Source organism: Gastrolobium bilobum, unplaced genomic scaffold (assembly GCF_033153095.1).
Source record: "Gastrolobium bilobum isolate Gb01-03AN ecotype WA unplaced genomic scaffold, APGP_CSIRO_Gbil_v1 utg74956, whole genome shotgun sequence".
NCBI lineage: Eukaryota > Viridiplantae > Streptophyta > Magnoliopsida > Fabales > Fabaceae > Gastrolobium > Gastrolobium bilobum.
Window position 1 is genome coordinate 1 of NW_026898377.1, and position 18,014 is coordinate 18,014.

General features: G+C 34.2%; 1 protein-coding gene and 1 long non-coding RNA gene across 3 annotated transcripts; both read right to left on the bottom strand.

The window, feature by feature from the left end:
- Positions 1-523: 523 nt before the first annotated feature.
- LOC133315454 (uncharacterized) lies at positions 524-1,452 on the bottom strand (the record flags this gene model as incomplete). Its single annotated transcript, XM_061517082.1, has 2 exons — positions 721-1,452; positions 524-616 (listed from the first exon to the last, which is right to left on the bottom strand). Coding segments are annotated over exons 1-2 (825 nt in total), but the record flags the coding sequence as incomplete, so codon positions are not given.
- A 1,220-nt stretch (positions 1,453-2,672) lies between these two features.
- LOC133315455 (uncharacterized) lies at positions 2,673-3,706 on the bottom strand. 2 transcript variants are annotated; one of them, XR_009752084.1, is made up of 4 exons: positions 3,611-3,706; positions 3,479-3,513; positions 3,185-3,347; positions 2,673-3,091 (listed from the first exon to the last, which is right to left on the bottom strand). It is a non-coding gene; the product is annotated as an uncharacterized LOC133315455 (long non-coding RNA). The 2 variants fall into 2 exon arrangements; XR_009752083.1 differs by having other exon boundaries at positions 3,479-3,687.
- Positions 3,707-18,014: the final 14,308 nt, after the last annotated feature.

Below are 18,014 nucleotides of genomic sequence, written 5' to 3' on the forward strand. Positions count from 1 at the left end.
CTTCCAATTTTCAAATGAAAAGTTATAACCTATATTTTTGCTTTAAAATTTATGTCGGCGTTTAAAGGAACCAAATCCATATATTATAAGGGTGCGAGCAAATTTGATAACCAATTAGCTTTGAAGAACAAAATTGGCTAGTAAATTTGCTAACAAATTGACAAGTGATGGCTACCCTCTTGCAATATTGTTTAAAAAAAATAATTTACGCTATTAGATTGCAAAGAGAAATAGGAAAGAAAATTAAATCAATTATTAAAAGCATTTCACGTAGTAGAAATGTTATACATCAAAGAGTCATAATAGCTAGTAAGTAATAACGTTTACCATAGCGCAATTTGTACTGGAAAAAAAATGTTTATCCACGGTCAATAGTACAACAAAGACATCGCACAATCATAAAATTAATAACGCATTAAAAGTACAATAATAATTGTCTTTAGCAAGTGGAAGAAACTTTCCAATTATTTTTCGCTCAAGGAATATTACAAAGAATGATGGGAAATACTTAAGATATCTGTACCTCTCCATATAGAGTTGCATTAATACCACCTGAATGCAAATGAGTCGTTCCATAAATGAGATAACCACCTTTTTGCATTGGAATTTTTGTTTTCTGGACATGAGGAATTAATAAATCTTTAATCCTCACTTACTCCAAACAAATTAATAGATTGAAAAGTGTAATTATAAAATGCATTGGATAACAAACATATTTACCTGACACTCATGGAATGAAGTTGAACCATTGGATTTGATTTTATCGGTCGAATCAAGTACATAAAAATTAACAGGAATTTGTTTTTCGTCCCAGTCAACCCACCTTATTTTGTATCTTAGGGCAAGCTTTCTCTTTGGGCCTTCAAAACCCTCTCTTAATTTGCATTTTAAGTTGTCTTTGCAACATAGGAGTCCTCCTTTATAATCGGGGGTCAGTGGCTCACCATAAATGCCTTTTGTGACATTATAAAAGTCCTTAGGGAGATTCATAAGGTCACATCTGCAATCAGTACAACCTTTCCTATCTTGTGTACCACGTGTATCAATGGCCAATATGTCTAATAACCACCTCTCTTCATACCCATCTGGAATTTCTGCAGGGTTATGTAGTTCTACTGCAAAAGGGTCTGGAAGGTTTGAGGTTGTTCCTCGTGATTCAACTCCTAATCCCCAGTAAAGTGGAAGAATAAAGTCGTGGCACATGCCTTGATTCCTCTTGAAAATGAAACCATCATAATTCTTGGGACGAACCTTAGAGCCGCCGCGCATGCTAGCAACAGTAACATTTTCAATGTATCTTATAGCAAACCAATGGTGAAGGTATGTTTCATACAAAGGTACAGAGTTCCCATCTTCATCAATTAGTTCAGCATCAAAACTCTTGACTCCAATGTGACCTTTCGGGAATTCAATATCATAAAAACTTTTCCCCGCAACTAGTCCTGGCTCCATTTCAAACATTTCAGACACAAAAGTAGCTGACTTTATATGACTTTCGGGGTCCTCATGGGATGATTTGTCTCCATTGTCAGATTTTGGAAACTCAAAATTTAACAAATTTTTCCCTTGTAATGAATTTAAATCATTTATCCCTTGGAATGAATATGTTGTGCTTGATAGTAACACTAGTATTGATAATGAAAGTATCAACGATTTAGAGATAAACTTCGTGTTTACCTATTAGAAAAACCATCATTATTAATCACATGATTAGTTATGAATAATGTTTGTACGTAAAGTTATTCTTTCGTGTATACAAACATATGCTAAAAAAGTAGGCACATTAAGTAAGATTGAAGAAGACAAATTAAGTGTTAAAATTTGGAAGGAAGAAAAAGCATACCAGATGATCAGAAGAACATGAGTAAATGATCATTGTGGAGATTTGGTCTTTGTCGGAAGAATAATCAATTTTATTTTTGAATGCTTATGGAGGTGTTGTTTATTGCTTTTATAATATAAGATTTTGAAATGGAAAAGCTGGCGTAACTTAATGCCAATTCAACACAGACTCAAGAATCTTAATGCCAATTCAACACAGACTTAAGATTCTTGTTTCTGTTGGGCGTCTAAGTGTTTTGGATTTATCTTTAAGTTGTTTCTAGAGATTTTGTAAAGAAATTACAGCGTAACTGACAATGCAAACCATTCGGCAACTCTTTAAAGCCATTTATAGGCATAAGAAGTTGATGACCGCTGAGAGTTTTTCTCAACAAAAATCTTCTAATGGGAATTTCCTTTTAATGGCCAAGTTAGTTTGAGTTTTCTTTATTTTGGTCTGTTTTTCTGTTTTTGCTAACAAATGTTCACAACAATATGGGGTATCGTTAAATTCTACGGCCTATTCATAACCGACTTAGAATTTGGTGTCGTTAAATTATTCTGCATTGGTTTTTTTAAACCGACGGAATAACCGCCATTGAAATTGAAATGACGTTGTATCTTACAAAACCGCCGTGCAATAAGATTGAATAATTTAAACGTTCAGCTATATTTTATAAATTGAATTAAATGTTTGAATTTTTTTAATATTATTTTTATTCATATAATTAAACAAAACTCAATATTAATTGATTGAAAATTCAAATTGATTAAATATTCAGGCATTTCAATGTAACATCACCAAATTTATATAAAATTAAATGTAATTTCCAAATAAACAGAAATAATAATAGAAATAAAATTCAAAATATCTTGCATTAAAAATTAAAAGCCCGTTTATACAAAAAAACAAAAAAAATTAAAAGCCCCAAATATATAAGTAAATATATCGTTTACAAATAAACATAAATAAAATCGATTTATTTCCGTAAACATTTATGTCCTTCTCTTCCATAGTGCGATTTTAAGTTTTAACCTTCAGCTATGTCACCCATTCTAGATACAGCAGCCATGTGTAACTCAGACAAATGACTAGTCTGCCTCAACCAAGTTCTGTCATGGATTTGGGGATTGTGAGTTCATCACATTGAATCCTACTGAGCATTCGATCTTGCCAGGGTGAACAACAATGGACAGCAGCTATGAGCCCTTGTGATGTATCCTTCATGTAGGACATCTTCAAGGGGTTGTCTCCTAGCAAGTAATCCACCTAGAAAACAAAAATAAATCAAGATCAATTAACAAAAAGGAAATACACATAAGCACCATACTATAAAATAAGTGAAAAGTCTTACTTTTCTACCTTTTTTGTGCTATAGCCCTGAGCCTCTTTGGAGTAAGAGTGGTTCAACCACAGTTCACAACCATATGGGCTGTTGTTAAGTACTTAGCATAGCTTAAGAGTAGAAAGGAGGTAGATGTGACATATTGCATGTTGATATCACTCATCTTGAACAGAAACCAACCTGCATCATTTTTGAAGAGCAAGAAGACAAAAGTAATCGTTACTGATTGGACTACATAATTAAGACTTGAGACTGGGAGAGGGAGAGGGAGAGGGAGAGGGAGAGGAGCAAGAGAAAGAAGGAAAAGGAACCTGTCCTGGCGTCTATTGGGCGGAAGAGATAGCACCTTTTAAACAAGACAAAGATGTTAGACAGAGGGAGAGGGACTTGAGGAAAAGGAAAAGGAATTTGGACCTTAGAAAGCATTGGTGTTGGGGACTGACCTCAGTCAAGACAAAGATGAAGTGAAAAAAGTTCCACCCTTTACATTCAGAACAGAGTCCAACTATTCAATGATAGGCAATCAGGGTATTCTAGTGCCATTCATTAGGAGGAAGCAGAGCATTAATAACCCACCGACACAGCACAACGCTCAAGAAAACACATTTGTGGACCAGATGCATCCAACACAGCTGGCAGATATCAATCCTATCCTTGCTAAGGAACTTCAAACGGATAATGTTTTGATTGGTCACCTTGGGCGGCAAAATCTAATCCTCGTGGACTTCCAAGCAGGGGCAATGTAACAGATCACACTATAGGATTAGACCATGTTAATGAATTGAAAGTAAAATAAAGTAGGACCCGTACCAAGCCCAAATAGTAATAGATACACGTTGGTGAAAGATATAACGTGTGAATAGTAATAGAGAAGACAAGAAGAATTTTTTCAATTTTATAAATAAATGTGCATGCTTTTTCTTTTTCTTTTTCCTTTTCCTTTTCTTTAATTTCTATTTTTAATTTGCTACATGTTAACATTTATGTTTATGCTATTCTACTATCAAGCATCTCATCGTACCAGATAAGTTACATTTTGTTTATGTGTAGTCTTATCAGATAAGTTACATTATTCTTACTAGTACCGTGCTTGGACATGTATGGGCTATTAATTTTTTTAGTTTATGTTTTTTTTTTTAAATTGTATATATGGTTCGTAATTTTATTAAAAATTAAATTTAAAACTTTTAATTTATATTTCAAACTTAACTCAAATTAATTTTTAATTTTTATAATTATATATGATAGAGAAATATATTTCTTATTTCATCGTTGGAAAATAAAATGGAAGTCTATGTTTGATTTAGATTAATTTTGTTTTCAAAATAACTTTTGAAAAGCTATATAATATTTCAATTTTATTACAACAAAATCAAATGACTCTATTTGCTCTGTCTGTATATATGAAAGATGGCTGAAGATTATCTCATACCAAGTGGTGATATGGTATTGTCCAACGAAGAAGGATTTGCCATCTCCATCACAGGCCTTCGTGATGGTAAGCTATTACTAGCATCTTGATAAGCTGATTTAATCTCTTCCATGCTGGCATAGAAATCAATAGAAAAGAAATTACAAGAACCAATTAAAAATATATTACCAAATATCACATAAGTAAACTTCTAAGTTTCAATTAATTGACATGAATAAATACAATTATTATGATTTATTGTGACATTTTTTGTGTAAACCTTCCGAAAACATTTGTTATCATAATTTATTGTCATATTGATAGAGTTATTCTTGAAGAAAATTATAAGTGGAGACCATACACAAACAGAGGGACAAGGAGGTTTCAACCATGTCAGAGGCACTAAAACTTATGAATTGGCCACATAATTAGCTCTTCAAATATTATTCAACATTTGATAAAATTCATAAGTAAATATCCTTACCATGTCATTTTAGAATTTCCAGTACCAAGTTGAGGTTGAGCAACATATCCAGGGAATGCCAAGGAACTCCTATAACTCCAATTTTAATAAATTGCATAACAGTGACCCATCAGAGCGCAATGAAAATTAAAAAAAATATATATTACAAAAGGTAAAAGAAAAAAAATAACTACTCAATCTGTTCTGGAAGGATTACAAATACAAACACCAAACAAAACCACGTGCGTATAAATAAATTAGTTTACAGGATCTATCTGTAACATAGTAAACAATATAATTGCTTGATTTTTCAGAAACCAGGGATGCTACAACTTTTACTTGATACATGCGAAAATTGTATTCCAACAACCGAAGTGAAAAGTTGCAATAAATAGATTGGATTAAAAGTTTTCTCTAAGACAACAATATTGATCTCGTGGAACCTGAACATAAGCAAAAGTATTTATCACAAAGTTCATGTTTTGAGCATGGAAAGCAAATAAAAACTAGTATAGTCAATAAATGAGTCTCTCCTTACCCTCATTCCCGGATGGGCAACTTTTACATGCCAAATTTAAAAGCCTCTTTGCTAACACATAAAGACTTAAATCAAGCAGAGTAAGCAATTAAAGACTTAAATCAAGGATAACAATAGTTATATAAGGCTATAAGCTCACATAGTAAGAAGATTTTGAAGAGTTCACTTCAGATGCAAAGTCAAAGTAATAACCCAAACCATACTTAAATTCCTTAAAGAATACATTTAAGTACTCTGCCTCAATTCACACATGGTACATGCATATACAAAACAGTTTATACAATAGCAGTGAGGGTCAGGTAGTGATCAATATAAATTTTAAACAGAGAAAAATGATAGAAATTATAAGATTAAATAGAAAATGTGCAACTTAAGGCATTCTACACTTAAGGAAGCAATAATAGGATATGTCAATAGAATTGATGAGCAGAATATTTGGCATAATTTGTGCAGATTTGTAATTATATCCTTAATTAATTAGCCAGCTGTAGGTTATGATTGTGTAATTATATCCTTAATCAATTAGCTAGTTGTAGGTCATGATTGTATAGTTATGATTGTGTAATTATATCATACTATTTAAATGAGAATTCTCCAAAGGAGAACAGAAGGTTTTATCCCAATTTCTCCAAGTTTAACATGGTATCAGTCTAGGTTTCGTTACTAAATTTTTCGTTGTGCTCACAGTCTCGGAGTTCCCAAGTTCTAGTCTTTTGCGCGTACTGTTCACGTCGCGATTCTTTTTTTTTTTTCCTCTCGCAATTTTTCTCAGCATCATGTCTACTGAAAAATATGATGTTCTTTTTGTTCGTCTTAATGGAAAGAACTACTCCACCTGGGCATTTCAGTTCCAGATCTTTGTCAAAGGCAAGGAGCTTTGGGGTGATGTTGACGGAACTAATTCTGCTCCTGACAAAACTATGCACCAAGCGGCACATGCCCAATGGGAGGCCAAAGATGCACAGGTAATGACTTGAATCATAGGCTCTGTTGAGCCTAGTATTGTCCTCAATCTCAGACCCTTCACAACGGCAGCAAAGATGTGGGACTATTTGAAGAAAATATATAACCAAACAAACACTGCTCGCAGGTTCCAGCTTGAACATGAAATTTCTCTTTTTCAACAGGATAGTCTCTCAATTTCTGAATTCTATTCTCATTTCATGAATCTTTGGGCTGAATATACTGACATTGTCTATAAAGATTTGTCGACTGAAGGACAAACTGCAGTCCAAAATGTTCATGACACCACAAAACGAGATCAATTTCTTATGAAATTGAGATCTACTTTTGAGGGCATTCGCACAACCTTATGAACAGGGCTCCTGTTCCCTGCTTGGATGAATGTCTAAATGAATTGCTTCGTGAAGAACAACGTCTCCTTACTCAGACAAACATGGAACACCAGAAATCTGCCTCCCTTCCTGTAGCGTATGCAGTACAAGCCAAACCACGAGGTCAAGACATGAGTACTGTCCAATGTTTCTGCTGCAAAGGCCATGGACATTTTGCTTCCAACTGTCCTAAAAAGTTCTGTAATTACTGAAAAAAAGAAGGTCACATCATCAAAGAATGTCAAATCAGACCACCACGGAGAAATGCAACAGCCTTCACTGCCACTGTTGGCTCTTATACTACTCCTGTTTCTGTGGATCAGAATCCACCTGTTTCTGTGCCAACTTTAACCCCTGAAATTGTTCAACAAATGATTGTTTCTGCATTTTCTGCTTTGGGTCTTTCAGGTAAAGTTTCTTTATCCAGCTCTCCTTGGTACTTTGACTCTGGCGCATCCAATCATATGACCAACAATGTTGCTTCTCTTACCAATGTTACAAATTACTCTGGTAATTTACAAATACACACTGCGGATGGAAACAATTTACCTATCACAGCAATTGGTGATATTTCTTCATCTCTTACCAATGTTTATGTTTCCCCTGATCTCACCAGTAACCTTATTTCAGTTGGTCAATTAGTTGACAATGATTGCAAAGTTGAATTCTCAAAGTCTGGTTGTCATGTGCAGGATCAACACTCAGGGAAGGTGATCGCGAAGGGGCCTAAAGTTGGACGTCTTTTTCCTCTTTATTCATTGTTGTCACCATGTTCTTTTCAGCCTTTTATTTCTTGTAATTCTGCAACTGTTAATTTTCAATTATGGCATAAGCGTCTTGGTCACCCAAATTCGAATGTACTTCATGCCTTAATGAAATCTGGAGTTCTTGGCAATAAACATTTCCCATCTTTTAGTGCTGTTCAATTTGATTGCAATTCTTGTAAACTTGGTAAAAGTAAAATTCTACCATTTCCAGTTCATCAATCAAATGTAAATCAGCCTTTTGACATAATTCACAGTGATTTATGGGGCATCACACCTGTAATATCTCATGCACATTACAAATATTTTATCACTTTTATTGATGACTATAGTCGTTTCACATGGGTCTATTTTTTGCGATCTAAAGCTGAAGCTTTCTCTGCATTCCAATTTTTTCATTCCTATGTTTAAACTCAGTTTGCATCAAAAATTAAAACTCTGCGTTCTGACAATGGGGGGAATACACATGTCATTTGTTTCAAGAGTTCTTGCAGAAAAATGGTATATTATCTCAAAGGTCGTGTCCTTCCACACCCCAACAAAATGGGATAGCTGAAAGAAAAAACCGCCATCTTCTTGATGTTGTCCGTACCTTAATGTTGGACTCTTTAGTACCCTCCCATTTTTGGTGTGAAGCTCTCTCAACTGTTGTCCACCTTATTAATCGGCTACCTTCTCCAGTCTTGCACAATGATTCCCCTTTCTTAAGGTTATTTGATAAGCAACCCAATTATTCAACTCTTCGCACCTTTGGTTGTGTCTGTTATGTTCATCTTCAGCCACCAGAACGCACCAAACTCACAGCTCAATCTGTTAAATGTGCTTTTCTTGGTTACTCATCCCATCAAAAAGGTTTTTTATGCTATGATCCTCACTTACATAGGATTCGGGTTTCTAGAAATGTCATCTTTCAAGAAGATACATATTTTTTTGCTACTAACCAAGACACTCAATCTTTTACATCCAAATCTGCCTTGCCATTGTTTCCTAACAGCTTTGCAGAAGACCAAGCTCGTCCTCCTGTCATTGTCTACCAAAGACGTCCGACTGTTCCACCAATTCAGACTTTAATCCCTTCAAGGCCCCTTCTGATCATTTTCTGGCTGCTGATCCAGTGCATGCACTAGAACCTGCCCCTTTACGTCGCAGTACTCGCATTCGTAAACCACCGAAAAAGTATGGTGTTTCCGAATCTTTATCTTTGACAGCAACTTTAGCATCTATTCCTATTCCTTCTTCATATAAACAGGCAATGGAGCATAAATGTTGGCAGGATGCTATAGAGACTGAACTTCTTGCACTAGAGGAAAATCAAACATGGGACATTGTTCCATGTCCTTCATCGGGTAAACCTCTTGGCAGTAAATTTGTATTCACTATAAAGTTGCGTTCAGATGGATCCATCGATCGATACAAGGCTAGATTGGTTGTGCTTGGAAATAAGCAAGAATATGGCCTAGACTATGAAGAGACCTTTGCGCCGGTGGCCAAGATGACTACTGTGCGGACTATTATTGCCATTGCTGCATCTGAATCTTAGCCAATTCACCAGCTAGATGTCAAAAATGCCTTCCTTCATGGTGACCTCAAAGAAGAAGTTTACATCAAACTTCATACGGGTATGCCCTCAGTATTACCTAATACTGTTTGTAAGCTAAAACGTTCTTTGTATGGATTAAAACAGGCACCAAGAGTGTGGTTTGAAAAGTTTAGCACAACATTACTTGGTTTTTCCTTCATCCAAAGTAGCTATGATCTATCTCTTTTTCTACAAAGAACCTCCAAAGGAATTGTGATTCTCCTTGTTTATGTGGATGACATTATCGTCACCGGCTCAGATCAAGAGGCTATCACTACAATCAAACAATTGATGCATACAACTTTCCACATGAAAGATCTTGGACAGCTCACTTATTTCTTGGGATTAGAAGTACAATTCCAACAAAAATGCATCTTTGTCACTCAGCACAAATATACTCAGGATCTAATTAAGCTAGCTGGTCTCACCACTGCAACTATGGTTGACACTCCCATGGAAGTTAATGTAAAGTTAAGACGGGATGAAGGTGACCTTCTACAAGACCCAACTTTATATCGAAAGTTGGTAGGAAGTCTCATCTACCTCACCATCACAAGACCTGATATCTCTTTTGTTGTCCACACAGTCAGCAAATTCATGCAAAATCCTAGACACTTGCATCTTACAGCAGTACAACGAATCATTAAATATTTGTTGGCCACTCCCAACCGTGGTATCTTCTTTCCGACAAATGCAACAATACAACTTCAAGCATACAGCGATGCTGATTGGGCTGGATGTCCCGACACAAGGAAGTCTACTACTGGCTGGTGTATGTTTTTAGGAGATGCCCCTATCTCCTGAAAATGCAAGAAACAAGAATCTGTCTCTAAATCCTCAACTGAAGCAGAATATCGATCCATGTCTGCAGCATGCTCTGAGATTATTTGGTTACGGGGCCTTCTTTCAGAACTTGGTTATTCACAAGCAACACCAACTCCGTTGTATGCTGATAATACAAGTGCCATACAGATTGTAGCAAATCCTGTATACCATGAAAGAACAAAGCACATAGAGGTCGATTGTCATTCAATCAGGGAAGCTTATGACCGTAGAATTATCACTCTACCTCATGTCTCAACATCTGTTCAACTAGCTGACATCCTCACCAAGTCTTTGACACGTCAACGACATAATTTCCTCGTCAGCAAATTGATGCTTGTAGATTCACCAGCATCAATTTGAGGGGGGATGTCAATAGAATTGATGAGCAGAATATTTGGCATTATTTGTGCAGATTTGTAATTATATCCTTAATTAATTAGCCAGCTGTAGGTTATGATTTGTAATTATATCCTTAATTAATTAGCCAGCTGTAGGTTATGATTGTGTAATTATATCCTTAATTAATTAGCTAGCTGTAGGTTATGATTGTATAGTTATGATTGTGTAATTATATCATACTATTTAAATGAGAAGTCTCCAAAGGAGAACAGAAGGTTTTATCCCAATTTCTCTAAGTTTAACAGGATATAACTATGACTCCATAAAAGTCAATAACATAATGATGGATCCATTGACTTCTAGTAAATCCTCAAAAATAAGGAAACCACATGAAAGGTTCAAGAAAGGCAGTTGGGAAAAAGCAAACAAATACTAACCCACCAAACAACGTGAGGCATAACAGCCACCATGAATAAGAAAATCTATGAGGTAGCAGTCTCGTTCTACCTGTGATAGAGGAATATTCCATTGAGAGGCAAAACAAAGTATATCTGCACACCACAAAAATCACATGAGTTTCAGTAATAACGATGACATAGAGTTATCAATTCCAGTAGCAACACACAAAATCAACACAACAAATAAACAAGTATAAGGTAATACCGAAATGAATTCAGAATACAAAACATGACAGATACCAATCAAGGAAGGCTGACACATAGCATACAAGCATTCACAAAATAAACAGTTTGAAATGAAAAAAAAAAAATAGTGAAAATGGAAGAACATTTACCTTGAAATGCGAAAAATTGATTCAACAAGAGGGCAATAAGAACCTTAAAAAAATTGGGGGGAGATAGGGAATACAGTTGATTCGAGGGCAACGCCTAAAGAGAAGAAAGCGCAAATGCTTCGGGTGAGGTCGATAACTGCAGAAGAGAAAACCCTAGCACACGAAGAAGAAGAAGAGGATTTGACTTTTTTAATCATATTTTTCCCTAATATTGGTTGAACAGAAGAATACGGTTGAATCCGAGAAGATGAAGAAAGGAAAAATGGTAAATGCTTCCCGGAAGCAAGTTCAACTAAACTCTAACTTGGGGAAAACGGGAGATGAAAGCGTCTTGTGCAATGGTGTGAGTAAAATCTCTCGGATCAGGGGCGGTTTTTGGGCCGGCCTCAAATACACCGCCACTGTGTTCCGTGTTTCTTGTAGTGATCCAGTATCCACACACCTTTCCATTACGACTAAGGTTTGTCATACCAGAAAATTAGATTTTTTTTTCTTTTATCGTATCAGCCTCAAATGTCAAAATTCGTTGACAATAAAGAAATGTATCTTTTACCACATACTTTAATGAAATACGTCTGCAGTACATTTTTTTTATAAGACACACAGACAGATCTTCAAATATAAGCATATTTTTGCTGCATTTATGTACTTTTAAATTTTAAAAAAATTGTCAATTTTATCAATACTTTTTTTTTTCTAAACCAAAATTGAGAAGATCTTCATTGAAATTATAAATTTGATAAAAATACTTAATTTTTTTATTTTTTACTATTAAATTAAAAATATAAATTCTGAAACTATTTGTTGAATTTTTTAAAAAAAATACTTTATTTTCTGAATTCAAACTTTTTTTTCTGGACCGTATTCCAATTTCCAACTTTTATGGCTTGCGTGTTTAGCTTTGGTTTTATCTCTTCCTATAAAATATTACTTTGAGGGTTAAATCCTTGACAAATTTATAAAAGAGGAAAATGAAAGTTATTCTTATAATCTCTTTCGTATTACATTCTTTTATAATTATTTTTTTATTCTTATATCAAAATTAAATCAATAATCACAAAATGACATCATGTAAAAATTAATAAATGAATTTTGATCCAACAATAATAAAAATAATTGTAATAAATTGTGTAATAGGTTGTACCTTTTACGAATAAAGGAGAATTTGACAGGGAAAAAAAATGTTGATTGATATTTTTTCAAAAAAAAAATGTTAGCAAATATTTTCGGTGAGATATTAATCTAAATATTCAGCAAATGTTAGCAAAAGTGACTGCACACTTCCTAACTGGTACACACGAGTTCTGTTAAACAAATATAACAACTTTACATATCAGCAAAACACATGAAGAAAAAGAAAAAAGAAAATAAAATCATCTTATGCTATGCTTCACAACAATAATAATCGGGAAAAGTTCAAATATTCAACGTGGTTTGCTTTTGAATCACTTATTCTTTATATATATTTTTTTATCATTTACTCCCCTGTGTCTTTCTTCATCGAAGTTCCACCTTAACAATGTTAAATTTTTTAACTATTATGATTATTCTACCCTTTTTATAAAAATATACCTTGTGTCATCTTTTTTCTCAAGCTCTGCAACGGCTTTTAAGCATATAAAATTTCTTCAGCTCAAGACAATTTTCTCCAAATTAATTATTTTTTTAAATGTATGAATAACTATTATAAAATAATACTTGATGTCTTTGCAATTTGATATTTGGCTCTTTTTTGTACAGAAACTTCACAAATACTTTTGTGGCAGAAATACTTTTGTCTTTCATAGATACAAAAAAATTTATGTTCATCAGGATCTGCATGCAAATCCCAAATTTTTTTATTTTTTTTATAAAAATAAAGTGCGAACTAGTTTATTGTGTCTGTCATAGACAAAATTTTTGCCATTGCTACCTAACTAAAGGACCCTTTACAAAAATCAACCTCATGTCATTTTTTTTGTCAAGCTCTACAAGGGCTTTTTACAAAATTTCTTCAGTTTCAGACAATTTTCTCTGAATTAATTATTTTTTTAAAAATGTATTAATAATTACTATAAAATAATACTTGATGTTTTTGCAATTTGATATTTGGTTTTTTTTGTACAAAAATTTCACAAATAATATGATTTATAATTAATTTTTTATATTAATACAGTTGGTTACTTCCCGGTGAGTGCTATCCATTATGAAGGCATGTAGGACTCTCCTACCGCTACTCTTGGAGGCCGTGGCGGACCCAGGAAAAAAATTTTATGTCCGCATATTTAGTGGCGGGGGTTCGGGTGCAGCGCCCTCAAAATTTTTTTTTTGGTAAAGAAAGTTTAAATCAACGCTTAAACCCGCTCATAATCTAATTGCTTCCATAACAAGCTGCTGGCAATAGTTTGACCAATTATTTCCCTCCACTAAATCTTACCAATCCTCCAAAACAAATATGAGAATATACTCCAGTACATACATACATCATCATTCTATTTTATAGTAGTGTATAAAAAAGTCAACACTACTTGTACAGAGAAGGCAAGCAAAATCACAGTGAAGACCTCGTCTCTAGCTATTAGCTTATTTGAGAATGTCAGACCTGCAATCTATCATCTCTTTTTATAAAAATGAAAAAGGAAACAAAGGATGAAGAGAGCATGGGAATGGGTACGTGACAGAGAGAATAATTAATTTTGTTTGCTTAAAAACCCTTGCAGAGCAAGAAGATGACATAAGATAGGTTTTTATAAGAAGGGTAAAATACTAATAATAGTTAGAAATTTTAATATTGTTAAGGAAATATTTGGATGTGAATAAAAGTACATGGGATAAATAAAAAAAAAAAAGTATTAAATGATAAATGTTCAAAGGCAAACCACGTGTGGTTATTTGAAACACAGCTAACAAATAATAATATGCAGGGTTATGTGATACAAACACAGCTAACAACTATTTACAATAAAAAGTAAACAGAAAACTGCTAAATAATTGAACATAATACAAAGATTTCCATTACTAAAACAGAACACGGTATCATACCAATTCATATTTAATTCCCATTCCCATTACATATAAATTATAACTTTTTCCATGATATATTCATTCTTCCAACAAAATAATAACGTTATTTAAATCAAAAATCTATATATAAAAAAGAATGCCATTCTTTGAAAACTTTATTGATGTATCGTTCTCCCATTCAATATTTACTTTGTGTTTACATTTGAAACCACTTTAAAAGCTTTTCTCCTTTATAACCTTTTAAATTCGAAATTTAAAGTTAATATAGGTGGAAAAAGAGTTCAGTATTAATTGGTGGCAAATATCTGTATTTATATCCAGCTACTTTTTTGAAATTCAAATTTTAAACTTGATATAGATGGGAAAAGAGTTCAACATTTTTTGGTAGCGGACAACTGTATTAATATCCACTACTTTATGCATGAGTGATTGTTAACTCTATTAATATCCTATAGATGAAGTATAGAATTCCTCGGATAACGAAAAATGTGAAGACATTTAGTGTTAAACTTGAATAAAATGAGTTTAAGCTTTGTTGGTTGATAAGAACCACTTAGCACCTTCAAATGTAAGTTGTATGGTATTAAGCTAATGTATTCATAATTCCGCTATAAGTTTTGAGTTATGATCGAAATTAATATATTTTTTGATACAGTTATTTTAAAAATGCAAACGATATTAAAAGAAAAAGTTTTCCCATAGTTTTAAATAATTGTTGTGATTATAACTCCGCTTAATATCATAATTGATGATAACACACTGGTTCAGTAATGAGGTGTTCCATCAAGCAACCCCCTGGAACACATTCATGGCTACATCCTCATAAGAATTTGATGGGTGATTTTTTTTGTTTTGTTTTGATCGAGTTCTGGGATTCCTCTAACGAGATTTGGATAATTACATATTAAGTTTATTCCTTCTTTAATTGCAAGTGTTTCTCGAAATTTCATTAGTAGTAACATAAATTATCTTGTGTTCCTTATTTCTAATTTCTTATCAAATGAATTTTTTTAATAGTGAACCAGATGAAAGCTCGCAGTTTGTGTTAAGACATTTGTCTCATTTTTTGGAAATTAATGAGGTTGTTATCATTGCAAAATCATCTCTATTTTTACTTCATTAATAAATTATATGTGTTGGATGATTTGTGAGACTTTTGTCGTTTTACTCATCATTGTCACATTTATATGTTGATTTCAACTTTAGTGCTGCTAAATGTTGACATGAACCTATTCTCTTATCAAAATTAGTAAAACTAAAATAAAAAAAAAATACATGTGAAAATAACTATAAAAGTGAGAGAGAAAATAAATATAAAGGTGATGACAATATAAATAAATTATTTTTTATCATTTTTTGGTAAATAATGTATTAATTGTTTGGTATTGATGTAGAACTAAAAATATTTTTCCTCGTTACCATGCTCTTTGTCCATATTGATATCTACAGTTAAAAAACAATTAATGGTAATCAATAGGCTTAATTTCCTTGACTTTAAACAGACTGTGATTGAACTTGCTCCTTCCTTTTTAAAATTGAGTCCTTCACACCGTGCGTATCTCTGGACGGGAATTATATTCCTTGGTTAGTTTAGTGGCTTCTTGCGCTACCTGCGCGCACCATGACTGGATGGAAATCGAAGTTTATCGATTCCCACAGATGGTACCAATTTCAATCCCAGAGGATTGGAATGTCCAACATAAGGTTGGTATTTTTTTTCATGGATCGGTACCTAGCTAGAGTTTATAAAAGCGACACCGCAAAGGGTAATGGACCATTGTGCACAATAATACTGGCATGTAACCGAAAGCGTGAGGTGTGTACAAAATGATAGGCAAGAGAACAGGGTGTAAGAACCCGCACCGTTAATTAAGAAAATTAATTAATTAATTATGAGAAAAAGGAAATAATTCTATAATTGACCTTAATAATTATGAGAAGGCTTAAATAATTATAGTAAGTGAGTAATAATGTTGAAAGTCGCTTTTCTGACAAAAAGTGCGGATACCGGTTCTGCTCCACTGTATAAGTGTGTGCCGATGAAGTATCCCATAAAATTATAATAAGTATGGGAATATTCCTAGAATAATATATAGGACTAGTAAAACAAGTTTCAAGTCAAAATAATGAGAACTGGTGCCAGAACTCATACTAGCTTTGTAAAAGCGCGTACCGGAAAGGTGTTGCGAAAAATAAAATAAAAATATGACAAATCTTAAAAAACTGAGTAGGTACAGAATCCTGAGTTTAGGATTAAAATAATAAGCGTAGCTATTAGCGCTAATACTGTGCGCTTAAGACTTAAGTGGCCTATATAAGGCCTTGGCACATGATCCTAGGTCATTTCCTACTGCCTTCTACGTGAAACCTTGCAGCTGATCAGCCTCCACTGCTCCATTGCCCTTCCTTCTTCCTTTTGAGAACCAAGGAGCCACCTTTCTCCATGAAACCTTCACCAAAACACCATTGTTGAGGGAAAGTTGGACTTGTGTGGGTGAGAGACCCCTTACTTCTGAGTTGTGAGCACTGTCTACGGAGAGTTTTTGGGCTGAGTTTCTTGTTTGGGGGTTGGGAACCTTTTCCTTGAGTGTTGGAGCTTCAAGGAGTCATCTTTTAAGAGAAAAGACCCTTCTTGGTGTGCCATTTTCGTACACATTGTAGTCAGCACATTTGGAGCTAAAGAGAAAGCTCCAAGAGCACCTTCTTGCTCTATTTTAAGCTTGAGTAAGTTTCATCAACCTTGAGCATGAGTTTTCTTAGTTAAAAATGAAGCCTTGATGCATGTAACAAGCTAAAGTTAATAACTTGAGGTTGGGTAAGTTTAAACACACCTAGAAATACATGTTTAAGCTTCTGGAATCACTAAAAGAGTAACCTTTGGGAAGGATATCTCGCAAAATGCAGAACTGTATTCTGTCGCGAAATATCTGGATATGGTATCCGGATATTGATGTCCGGATATGATATCCGAATATTGATATCCGGATATGGGGTCTGTAGATATCCGGATATGGCCCCGACATATATCCCGATATTCTGGGTTTTCGTGGACAGTAACGGTACTGTTCATACAGAATGATATTTTGGGTTTGTGGATCCATGATTAGTCAATGTGGACTTCTATAATAGTTATTCTAAGTCAGAATCAAAGGGATTAAGGGCTTGTGGCTTTGTGAGAAGCCTAAAGACATGAAACGTATAGGAAAGACGTTGTCTTTATGTCATATGCTTGTAGAGTATGAATATTGATGTGAATATTGGTCCAAACAGACTGTGATTGTGCTGTGTGTGGACTTTGAGCTGGTGTGGACCTTGGATTGGATCAATTGCTTAGAGGTAAGCTTTCGTGTCCTCGGTTTAGCCATTGTTGGTTCCACCGTACCCCATGGGGCATGGTTTATATGCACGATGTTGTTTTCATGTATAGATTGGGAAATGCTATTGAGCTGTTATGTGCGAGTGGCTTGTGATATGCATGTGGTGTTCCACCTATACGGTAAGCCTGAGTATATGGGGACAAACAAGATGGTGAGGCTACGGATGAGGTGCAAGCGGTGTTCCTTGTACTATTGTGGGTTGTAGACGTACGTACATCCTGCATTTCTCTGGCCAGTAGAATAGTTGACACACATGGCATGATTATCTGCTGCACTGCATTGGTTTTGGAACTTATATTCTTAAACTGCTTTTAGAACTTATATTGCACATGTAAGTTGTAACGCCGACCGCTTCAAGAATCAATGACTATCCCCACATACTAACACGAGACTTTTCAGTGTGTTTTTTCCTCACTCGCAC